The following is a 12,611-nucleotide window of genomic DNA, read 5'->3' as shown; positions in this document are numbered from 1 at the left end:
GCTTTCCTTTACTTAATACAGAGTTTTGTAATGTACCACTTATCAGCAATGGTCACTTCCAACTGCTCACCTGAACAAAAGTATGAGAATGGCCACACTAAATCTATTATCCAAAGAAACGTTCACAGAAATTATGGCAAGACATCTAGGTTGCTAGTCAAGTACATATAGTTCATGGCTTTGCCACATTAAACAAAAGAAGCTCTCATATTTGAGGTAAATTAGAAGATGCATTTGGAAATTCTTTTTAAAATTAAATGCTACAGTACATTTTAGAAAAACATTTTTGTTATTAATTAGTTTATGTTTGAATAAAACCTGGTGACAAATCAAATTTAAAATCTACTCTTAGTTTAAATCGAGCTAGGTGCTTCAAAGGTAGGAATTCTAGTACTGTCCTCCTTCAGCTAACCTGGTGATGTGATTTTGGGGTCTACAGTGCATGAAGTTACTTCAAATAAGGTAAACAGAAATGTACTGGCATAATTATTTAGTCATAATGCTGTTCAATAAGAAACGATTGAATACCTGTATTAATAGTTCACTAAAGTTTGAATTTTGAATTGATCAACATTCTCTGAGGATACCAGCTTAATATTTATAGGGGATTTTACATGCTTCTGACAATGCCCTTAGGATGACTTATGAGCTTATTATGATATCATACCTGGAAAACATTGTACATTTTGACTATAATGCCCACTAGAACACTTGTTGAAATTCACATTGTTTGCCACATGTTTACTGTTTTTCATTGCAAGGATGTTGTTGTAAGAACTCCTCCTAAATTGTTTGAGATTGTAATCAGGACAAGTTTGATGGTGCACAGTTCTAGGTGTTCCCCTAACCTGGGGGAGTCTGCCTTTTTGGGGGGTTAGGCAGCGTGGAACTATCCCTACACATAGTTATGTCCAACGTTTTCAAGGCAGTGTACAAAGAAAGAGTAAACTATGTTGTAATGTTATCAAGTGGAAATGCAGCATCGAACGTTGGCCAGGCAAATAGGATGATACCAATCAATCAATCAGTATCTGTAGAACGCGGCTACTCACCCGTGAGGGTCTCAACATATAACACTATAATTACTTTAAAGGTGTGATCTAGTACATTTGATACTTGTGCTTCTAATTTTAATATGTAATATCTAAAAATAATGGGTGGTGCAAGGACACATCAAAACACAAAGAACTTCTTTGTCCTGTAAAGCATTACAGTGGCCAGATCTTTAACCTACCATGATGACAAAATAGAGTGGCAGAAGACAAGAAACGGCCAGATCGCTCAACAATGGAAGAGACCTTGGCCAGGGGATTGAAAAGAAAAGTATTGAAGTTGAGAAGGCTTGGAAAGCGTGCTAAATGATTCAAAGCTTCTGGCATAGAACGACATTTTGATGTACTCAGAGAATATGTTCTGCAGGGACTGTGTTGAGAACAAGGCAACGATCATGCAGTCTTCCAGCGGAAGACACAAAGGATGCCAATTTTACCAGCACCTTAGTGAAAAGAGTGTCTAGTGTGTGCAGACTCTATCTTCCACCCGAATGTAGGGTAGAATCCAGGCCAAGCTGACCATCTTGAACTTAAAAATAGGGAAAGATTGGTCAGCCTGAAAAAGTGGAGAGGAAAGTGAAAACTTACAGTGCATTTTCCACAGTTTAGCACCTTAAGGGTACGTTGTGATCGCTTCCTTTCAAAGGGAGCAGCTCAATGGCATGAAGGTCGATAGGTTAGGCTCTGAGGCGTTTGCTTGTCTTATGATGGCAGGTGAAATGAGAGATTAGCAATAATCTCAGAATTGTAACCTGGTACTAACTAGAGAAAGGATAGACAGATTTAAAGCTCCCCAATGAAAGCAGGCACATGGCCTGCCAATATTGGTGTTTTTGGGGATGGATATGTCACTTGGATTTTTTGGATTCCCTAGTTACAAGAGCACATATGTTTTGAGGGGTATCTCATGGGCTTCCTCTGAAATGTTTTTCAGATGTGCCAGGGTTACCAGCAGTGCAGAACCAAATTTCTGCACTGCAGGTAGCCCTGGTACATCTGAAAAAATGGTAGCACAAACCACAATGGAATGTTCATCAAGGAACTAGGTTTTATCATACTAACTTCGTTTGGTATTGCAACTGTCTTGCACTGAGTAAAGACAATGCACATGGAAGATCACAGCTTTTCACAGAAGAACAGGAAATCAATTGCATAGCAGACCTCAAGCACACTGTAACACACGATGCCTACAGCCAGACCCCTAGGAGCAGTGGGAGCCTTGTACCAGGACTTTAATGAACCACCAAAAAGGCAATTAAGGTCCATTGCCTGGAGGTCTGTGGAACAGCTTATTGGGTACCAACTCATCAAGTGTTTCTATTAAAGATGATGTGTTTGTTTGCTTAAAGGAAAGGTCACATTCTGGTGAACTTTATTTGCTTGCATGTCACAATATTTGCCTTCTTAATTAGGATTGCAAGTATGTAACATTCCCTTTTTCATTGTGGGATCATCATTAATATCCATTAATCCTGAATAAAATAGTACGGTCATCCCCAGTACAGGGGAATAGAGAAGCGTACTGAAAAGGAATTGACACATCAAGCTAAACAAATCTCTGGATTAAAACCAGACCAATTTGTGTGTCTGACAAGTCAATAAAGACTGATCTCCAAGTGCATGCTCAGTTAATTTCATTGTTAGCAATGTTTCCCATGAGGGCAGCAGTCATTATATTTACCCCTTGTGGAACAGACTACCAGAACAACAGTTTTTATTCCTTATGTCTTTGATTTTGTCATGATAGTTATCACTTATGGAGTGGACAATGTCGGTGTGGAGCAGCTCAACATAACTTATAGGCATGCAGGAGTGCTGCTTTCGAGTTCCCAGATCCGCAGCCTGTGAGGATATTCACATAGTGAGGAATATGCGTTTGAATTATTCATCAACAGCTAACGTTTTTAACACCAATTCTTTTTTCTATAGAAGTAAAGGGGTGGCCAAAATTACCAGCGTAATCATGATGTACCCATTCCAGCTTTCATTTTGTGGACCTCTACATGAACATGGGATGTAAAAACAAAAAAGCATGAAAAATATAGGATTAGGTCTTTCAGCTGGGCATCAGATTTCAAAAGCATAAGACAGAGATATGGGATGTGTCTCACGGAGATTGTGTGGAACTATCTGTGGGCAGAATGACCTAACATAATTTTGTCTGTGGTACCTATTTGGGAGAAATAGAACTTATTCCATCAATCATTTGCTCCTTCATGGCTTCATTAACTCTGGTCCTATGCCACTATGCAGAAGAGCGGTGATTCTACCGAATCCCATAAGGGATATATCATATGAACCTAGACAGGCATTTGTATTCACTACCCTTCGGGATGCACCTGAAGTTCTACTAGCTTTCTTGACCACAGCATCCATCCTTTTGCTCTTTTCAAGCGGGGGAAGCAACAGAGGTCAAAGATATTAGGGAGCTCTTTTGAACTGCCAAATCAATCATATAATTTGTAGGATGGGAGTTACATTTTGGAATAGAGAATCCATCCCATCTGTCCTATTTTTTTTTCTCGTCGGTTTGTAGGATTTCACCGAAACAGTTGCAAGAAACAAAGACTCCTGTAGAATTGCATCAAAAAGTAAGAAAGAGCTCAAAACTACAGTTTCAATTTCAAACACAACAGATGTTTGCTACGCAAACACTTTTGCTTCAATGGTCACTCTCCTGGAAGCTCAGTTCCCCACTTTATTGAAGGTTGTTTTGCAGAGAACTGCCAAAATCCATAAATTAATAGTTTATACATGTTGGAGAAAAGCTGCCTTAAACTAAGATCTCTGGGTTGTGACCACAAGGGTTCAGCGGAACTGGTTTCTGACCTGTAAAGACTAGCAATGACCATAAAACGTGCACAAGATTCCTGGGTTTTCTTCTGATTCCTTAGATAGATGTGGCACTTGTTCTTCAGATTGGCATTACAGAGGTTGTTTTCAATGTTGAGTGAATCTTCATCGTTCAAGTACTGAATGGCGATATCAGTACTTGGCAAGCAAATCACCACTAAAACTCTCATTGTCACCCTGGTGATATAAAAGCAGTGGTGGTTGCATGGCCCTGAAGGACTGCTTGGAAGCATGACCATAGGTTACAGCTACGTCTAAGGTGGAGGCATGGATACTTGGCTCTCTTTCTGAGTTGAACCCAGATTTCAAGGAGGCAGCACCTTTTCTGGCAGAAGTAGTTATACTCTTTTCTAGCAGGCCAAGTTCAGCCTTAAAGAACCTGGCAGTCCCTCAATCTTTTAAAGTGAAGCACCTAATAAATATTACAATCCACAACAGAGTGAATGTTAATAAGACAATACATAAAGTGCGTTCATCATAACATGACTCTGACTTCGCAGGAGGGATACATAAAAAAATTAACCAGCATTGTGAAAGAATGTACAGCTGAGGAAAACTGTTGAGACAAAATAATGCTAAAATCAATGAATGGTAGTTCAACAGAAATGTTTAGGATAGTAAAGAGAAACCTAATGCTGTAGAAAGAAGCCAAATGACTGCTTACATTTTTTTTTTAAGTAATGCAAAGTCAAAAGTCACACTAGGTGGTTTTGAAACTTTGTTTAGCAGTGTGTAAAATAAATACCATTGTCAAAATCATCTTTAAATGTCCTGTTAAATCAGTTTCCTGCACTTTTTAAAGGAAAAATTAACAAGTCTTTTAAACGCATTTACATATTTAAACATAGTTTGTAATGCAAATCAGTGTGCTTTTTAAAAATCTAGACAATAATTAAAACGTGTTTTTGGAAAGAGATATTTCTCTTTCGGAAAACATGATCACGCACAAGGGCTGAGATATTCTAGCTCTATTAATACCAAGGAAGATATTGCAATGGAGAAATGCAGTCATCTCTAATGGAAAGGCTTCTCTATTGGATTGCCCCAACAAGTTGTTAAATCTTTTAGGGACTCTTATATGTACGGTTGAATAACTTAACTACCACTCTTCCCTGTCTGGTATGGTATAAAACTGTTCAGTGGCCAGATGAAGTGCCAGTGCACGAAATACAATCATCCCTTCTAAGACTGATGTGCTGTCTCCAGAGAGGATGCAATCCAGTAACAATATAGTGAAGACTGATGAAGGTCAACAGCCATTAACGGCCAATTTTAGTTTCGTTTCTCTCTTGTACTTCTTTCACATAGGTTAGGAGTTATGGCTTTAGTTCAAGTACATCTGCACACTGGATTGTACTAGTAGTCTGTTTTTCACATTTTAGGAGTGACACCTTCCATTATCCATAGATTCGGTAGAGGCCAGGTTAGCAGCAGATTAGGAGCCTAAAAGGCATCAATGGTGGCCTTGACAGGAAGGATGCAGACCACCTATCCCTATCATCTATGAGCATAGTTGAGAAGGCTCTCAATACTGAAAAAAGTAGCAAATTAGTCAACTTGAAGGGATTTTACAACGCATAAGTTTTCAAGTTGAGCTCCCCACTTGGTATGCTCCACACCTGTCTACATGTGTGTCTGTAGTCAGACAATACCTGGGTAGTAATGGGGCAATTGGATTTTCTTCCCAGAACTACCAAAGCTAAACAGGACATCTAGGTCAAAAGTATCACCGCAACATTTTTTAAGTGCTCTCTCACTTTTTGGTGTTTATGAACAAGTTCAGTTCTATTATTTTGAGCCAGCTCAACTATGGAACACACTATTAGAATATCAGGAGTTTTTCTCCAAGTAGTATGCTAAAAAAGTGTAAATTACAGCATTGTAAATGGTGCACTCACGATTTTTCCAGATTCTTGGCCTTCGCCTGGCAAAGGCATGACAACTTTCTCTATTACTGTGAAATCGTCCTGTACATACTAAAATAGGACTTAATTGAAAAGTAGGTTAGTTCTTCACAGGTCAACTTCGAAGGGATGGGTTAAAGGTGTACTTAACAGGGAGGATAGGGCAGAATAGCGCTATATCACTCCAGAAGACCTGCCTCCAAAATGAATGTAGTGTACAAGGCTACATTTATAGCTCACACAAAGGAAGACTGCCCCATTGCAGTGTATGCCAATAAAATATGATAAAAGCTCAAAGAATTTAAGAAGAACTGGGTTCAGTCAAGACAAAAACGGATTTGACCATCACCATCCTGTGGGCATGAAGGACTCCCAGAACAAGCCACTGTTCTAAGCATCCAGAGAAGGATGCAATCATGGCTCATAAGAATGGTCAGAGTCAACAGAGCATCAAATATGCTCCTTTCTAAATGGGTACAACCAGCTTTCCAACTCTTACTGAAATTATATGATGTACACAAAGAAAATACGCGTAGTATACATTACTGGCAGTGACGACACACAATTGTATGTCTTTGCGAAAGTGGAGTTGGTCGAAGACTCGAAGATACCAGAGGAGAGCTGAACTTTCCACACTGTTATTGGAAACTCTGGTACCATGTAGAAAATACTGGCACTTTGTTGACCGCTCAAGTCACGTCTTCATCTAAAAAAGTTGTTGCTTCGTTCAGCACTTGCTGAACTAGTATATTTTCATGGCTTCTGTGTCACAAAACTTCACAACAACACAGAAATCCTTTTTCCCCTGTGAAATGACAGGGTGAAAATTCCACATTAGTGCTCCAAGAGGTTCAAGCACATCAGCCGTCCACGTACATTTCTGCTCATGGCGTGTGTGGAGGGAGACTACCCAAGACCATTGCTTCTCCTTTAGCGGGGTGCACAAAGAAGAAATCCGGCCAGCAAAGGAAGCAGGTTCCCCAGGAGCAGCCACAGAGTCGCAACAGGACTTGAAGAGCGAGAGCATAGATCTAGGGTTAAAAAACATACAGTTACTCTCACACTCTACTAATCATGCGGTGCAAACATGACTTCTGCACAAATAATCATACGGACCAACATCATTGCAACATATTCATGAATCAGTTTGTCATCATATTGCCAGTATTCAGGGAATATGGCAATCCTTTTTCTACATTTGTTTGTGAATATCTGTAATGGATTTATATGCAACTGGCATGCCTGTTAATTAACACTAATTACTTCAGTTTTTTAATCATATCTATATTTAATGTTCGTCACGATTACAATAATGAATGACAAAAATCATCAATTGTACAACAAAAAGGACAATATTACACACCGTTATCCAGTATGTAAATTAGCACCATTGTGTAGGTTTTTTTCAAAATCTGCTTTTCCTGTAAATATTGTTTAGGTATTAATACAACAAATGCAAGCAAAATGGGCTTGACGCTTAAGCTATGTAACCAGGCAAGAACAGCAACGTTTGGATGCCAAAACAAAAGTACCTATTTGAACCACAAAAAAACAAATATCATGGCAACCAAAAGCACCAGCAAGTACTTAACTACTAAGAACTTCTGTGTGGCCACACTAAGTACAGGACTCTTAAATCAAATCAAATGGAGATAATCATTGATTCCTGAAAGTTCAGTGTTTTCACCATGCTGCCACTAATTTGAGCCATGCCCCTGCTCCATAGCCATGGTTCCCCATACTTGTAGATACAAGTTTTCTAAAGATAGTTACTATATTCTAATCTCCATCTTGGAATTGCCATTGTGGACGTTAGCAGTCATTGGGATTTCAGGTCCATTCTACCTTCCCCGCAGCTTCTAACGCAATACATCTTAGACCCACGATTACAAGGGCAGGAGTCTCTGGGATGACATACCTCAGGATACTTTTTATGGTCAACAGTACTCATTCTCTAGCAGTGTAGAGTTTGGAAGTTCATCTGATTTGAAGAGTAGAGCCCCTCCCCCACTGGGTCTCCAGCATGTTTAGGATATTCTCTTGTACACATTGAAAACTATTAATAATAAGGCATGCCATACAATCTATTTGTAGGTATGTACAGAAAACAATACAAATCCCCGTTGGCTACTATAATAAATTATTTTGACTCTATTTTTCTTTTTAATCCAACAGTGTATATTTATACAGAGTACTATATGGAAAGCAATTTTGCTTAGGCATTAAATGAAAACCAAAAAACATTTCATATCAGAATTACCTAAATTTATTTGGAATATCTCAGTTTCAAAATGCCATATTGTAATATTAATTTCATTCTCCTATATCATTTATGTACAAAAATGTTTCCTGAAAAAAAGCAACAAACACTCTATACCATTCAAACTCAATATTCATTTGATGCACATACTGTACTCCTCTCGGGGTCCGTCTTTTTCCTCCCCCCAAACATTGACAAGTTTACCACTCCACTGGCTTTCGTCACAGGCTCAACCTCTGAAGCACCCTTGGGCCAGATACTTACTTAATCCACGGACACCTCGGCCATCCACCTGGCGATCCAAGCCTCCAGAATGGCCTTAGAAACTTATGTAGGAAAAGTGAAAGTGGTTGTGACCCCCCCTCTAGCAAGATCTCAGAAATGTGACTGATAGGGTATCGGGAGCAAAAGATCAGGTCTCAGTATTATAAGACGAAATGACCACTCTCACAATGGTTTGTGGTGGAGAGGGCCCACAGATCACTAGACCAGGAGCCACTCTCTGGCGTGTCCCCAGTCCTCATGATTGCAAAAATGTTCAACTCCAGAAACAGATATATGATTCTCTCGGATGCCAGAAGGGCAGCAAACCTAACTTTCCTTTCCACTCGGACTATGATCTTCCCGGATTAAACCAAAACTAGTTCAACGAAAACAAAGTCCTTTGATGCCATTAAGCAGAACCTCAGACCATGTACCCCAAAAATATGTTGAGTTTTCCAGACAAGCTCAACGTACTCCACAACTCTCGAGCTCACTTCCTTGTGATTCTGGAGGATGCATGAGACTGGGTAACAATGAAGAACAAGCTTAAGGACCAAGGTCTCCTAGACCAAAACCCTACTGGATGGAAACACCGACTGCTAATGGGGGCACCAGACGCAGAGGCAGATCAAGATCCCACAGAATGAGGGAGAGCCTGGCCTATTCCCCAGAATCATCTGATACAGATAAGCGACATCCATGTACTGACTTACAGAACGTGATGTATGATTCAACAAAGGGCGCGACTCCTACTGCCAGCCAACTGAGGGATTCTGAGGAAGAGGGCTTGCCTTGACGATGCCTAGTCAGCCCCCACCAACCCCGGAAGAATGAAGATGAAAGGGGATATACCCATACAGTGGCCTATTTAACTTGGGTTGCTGGGCTGTGTTCCATGAAAGGGTCATAAACATGTTTAACGTATTTTTTGTATTACGTGGCATTTAATCCTACAAAAGAGCAGGTCCATGTCTACTACTAGTGGCCCATCTAGACCAGGTGTCCCTAACCAGTTTATCGCAAGCTACCAGTGATTCGCAGACACCTTCAGAGCAGCTAGCAGCCTTGAGTTCATGTTTTAATAAACTCTGGGTCACATTTTCCTATTAAAGTTAAGGGATGGCGGTGTTTAATTGTCATCATTATCATCAGGCTGCAGATAGCAGTGCCTGATAATGAGCAGTGCTCAGTCAGATTTTTGATCCAGACTGGGGCACGGAGGTGAAGAACGGAAGCAGTAAGGTATTTAACTCTTACATAAAAGTACTTGTCAACTCGATATTGGAGCGGGAGAACAAAATGATGCTTTTAAATGGGAGAAAATTAAAATGAAAAGTTATCATAATGATTAGGTTACCTCTTCATTTTAATTTTCTACCATTTCAAATTGTTTCATTTACAAATGACTGCTCTTTTTTTTATTTTATAACATATTTTATTCATTTTGTGGTGTTGCAACCTCCTTATGCACAGATATACATCATGTTAAATCCACATTTGTGTTCCACACAATAACTAAGCACGATAATGAACAATAATGCCACTAACTGTCACTTACCAGCACTACGTAGCTGGGAAACGTAGCAATTATACATGCAATGTTTTTTTGATGTCCATCGAAATGTCTTTGGTACATACATATAGTGAAATATTAAAATTCTACGAAACTAAACTACCCATCCCCCATCCACAAATAACTCAACTATATCCCACCCCTCTTCTAAGCTACAGACCGAGCAATATATTTCTATGCATGTTTAAAAGTCAGCATAGCAGTTCTTACATTTTTAAACAGTACCACAAATTCAGCAATCCATTCCTATAGTGTAGTATAGGCCTACAACATCCTGGACTCTACCTGTCAATATATTGGCAATAGTTTGGTGCTCGTCTTACCCGGTCAGTAGTGCCTGTACATCTGTGGCTATAAATTCTTCCAGTATCATATTCCACTCCATTGAAATAGGTTTCTTCCGCAAACCCCTATGTTCCTCCCGCTTCAACTCTGCACTTTCTGCTCCACCCCATCTGACCACTTCATTATACCAGTCCATCAGTGATGGTGCTTTTACGGCCTTTCATCTCATGGTGATTGCACGTTTTGCTAGTATCAATGCTAAGTTTGTAAACAAATGACAGGGCTCTTGCTCCTACTGGCCATTAGTCAATGTGCCATATCTATAACTGAAAGATACAGTAATTTTTTTAAATAGGAGAAATATAAAGTGAAGAAAATTATTTCTATGAAACATTAAGACAATTTTTTTCTCCATTTTCAATTAAGCCAATCAGGTCTGATTGTTTTATTAAGTAGGCTTCTTCACTTCGAATTTCTCACATTTAAACAAATGGCAGAATTTTACTGTTCTTAATGTAGTACCGGATCTTCAGACCACTGGGAGCAAAATGCTTCCTGTTTATAAATGTGACACTTTGAAATGGAAGAAAATTTAAATGAGTTTGATAGAATCCACATACACAAAGTTAATGCTCCAGTTTAATTTTCTCCATTTCAAAATGTTGCATTCATGCACAGCAGGCATCTTGTTCCATGTGGCTGGTAGACACAGTCCCATAGTTATTACTGAACAATACAGCCAATATTTTAAGTGGGAGACATTTAAAGTGTAGAAAAAGAATCCATATTGTAAACATTTTTGCAGAAAACTTTTCTGCACTTTAAATTTTTCCCATTACCAAAAGATGGTGCATGTTTGTGTTACCTGCACACCGATGGTAAGGGAGGTCAGGGGCCCTACCTCTCGGAAGGGAAGGGAGGTCTTTATGTGAACCAAAGGAAGAAAAGGATATTTTCTCCCTGAACTCAAATTACCCATAATGTAAGGGTATCTCCTGCCTCAAGAGAGAAATGGTGCGCTTCTCAACTATACACCACCTTTGCATGAGGATGGAAAAAAGAAAATGAATCCTTTTTTATAATCACCCTCGCCCACTCTAGCAGTGGCATGCTTTATCATCGGGTTCACCCTAACCCCTAAAGGTCAGGATGGGCTTAACCGTATTCCAGGGAGCTCTTTGTATATTAATGGGTCTAGGGGAAGCTACATATAAATAAAAAATACCTCATCCTATCTATTATCCACTTGGATCCGCTTAGGCCTGGCTTGTGGTACCTCTGAGTGCGGCCAGAGGAGGGGTTTATATCCTCCATGTAGAATTCAGCTGGACTGGGTCAGAGGTGGTGAAGAAAGCTTGTGATGCATAACGTGCGTATGTAAGGCATGCCCCGGGGTAGGTGGGAAATGGAGTCGTTTTGGTCTTGGACACCCGTGTTGGATGTAGAAGCGTGTCCCAATCCTGTGGTAAAATCCACTGTATTGAAAACTATGCATGTGCAGGACTGGAAAATGAATTCCCTACCATGCTCCTATCTCTGGTGACAGCGCGCTTCAAATATAATCAGTGGCATAATTCCTGAGGTTTAAAGTTGGAATACACTGCCGTTTTCCTGATTCTGCTTATATGTCAACTGTTATACATGGTAAAATGGTGTCTGATTGTGCTGTGTCAAAAAGGTGTCAATTAGTTGTGCTCACTGACGCTACCTGGAATACGTTCACCCCCTATAAACTGGGGGTGAATGTACATGTCCAAATGGGAAAATAAACTGTAAGGCGGTCATCATCGCCATTCTTAAGGAGGCATATGAAGAGGGACCGGATAATGGGCACACTGAGGACATCCCCTAATGGTAAAGAAATTAAGGTGATTCGCTGACATATATATTTATAAAATGGATCGTGAGTGCAGAGTATACTTGAAAAAGCGCTTGTTGATAAATGCCATGAACCCTGCCCCCAAGAGTGTGACCATGAAAGTTCTGTATATCTGAAGGATGACATTATGGGGCTTCTGTGTTTACTGTAGGCTCAGTTGGTTCCATGGGGTGCAATCATTGAGCCCTGCCATATTAGTCTGACGCCTGTATACCCATCTTTGTTCTTTCCCGAGGAGTCTGTCAGTAACCCCTGTTTGTGCTGTTGGTTTCTCAATTACTGACCACCACATATCTTTGTCACTGTGATTCCTCTTTAAATAATATGTGTTAAGTTTAGTGGATGTTCTCTTGCACTGAATGGTGCTCCTGAGTTTGCTCAAGGTCATTCCAGTATAGCCGAGGCCACAAGGGCATTTGATTACATATGCCACATTGCAACTGTTGCATTTGGTGTGCACTTTCTGTTCCCAAGGCACAGGAAAACCTAGGTCTAGTGTTTTTGAATGTCTTGTTAGGGGGCACCCGGAGCAGTTGCCACA

At 40.0% G+C, this 12,611-nt stretch overlaps 1 protein-coding gene across 1 annotated transcript in view; it reads right to left on the bottom strand.

The window, feature by feature from the left end:
* Positions 1–4,580: 4,580 nt before the first annotated feature.
* LMLN (leishmanolysin like peptidase) overlaps positions 4,581–12,611 on the bottom strand; it is a 431,292-nt gene continuing 423,261 nt past the window's right edge. Inside the window, exon 17 of the mRNA XM_085647501.1 lies at positions 4,581–6,840. Within this exon, the coding sequence (XP_085503627.1) occupies positions 6,740–6,840 (101 nt within the window). The 3' untranslated portion in view covers positions 4,581–6,739. The remainder of the gene's footprint in view (positions 6,841–12,611) is intronic.

The sequence above is a fragment of the Triturus cristatus genome, chromosome 3_2 (genome assembly GCF_964204655.1).
Source record: "Triturus cristatus chromosome 3_2, aTriCri1.1, whole genome shotgun sequence".
In the NCBI taxonomy this organism is placed as follows: Eukaryota; Metazoa; Chordata; class Amphibia; order Caudata; family Salamandridae; genus Triturus; species Triturus cristatus.
This window is presented reverse-complemented; position numbering and strand designations above follow the sequence as displayed.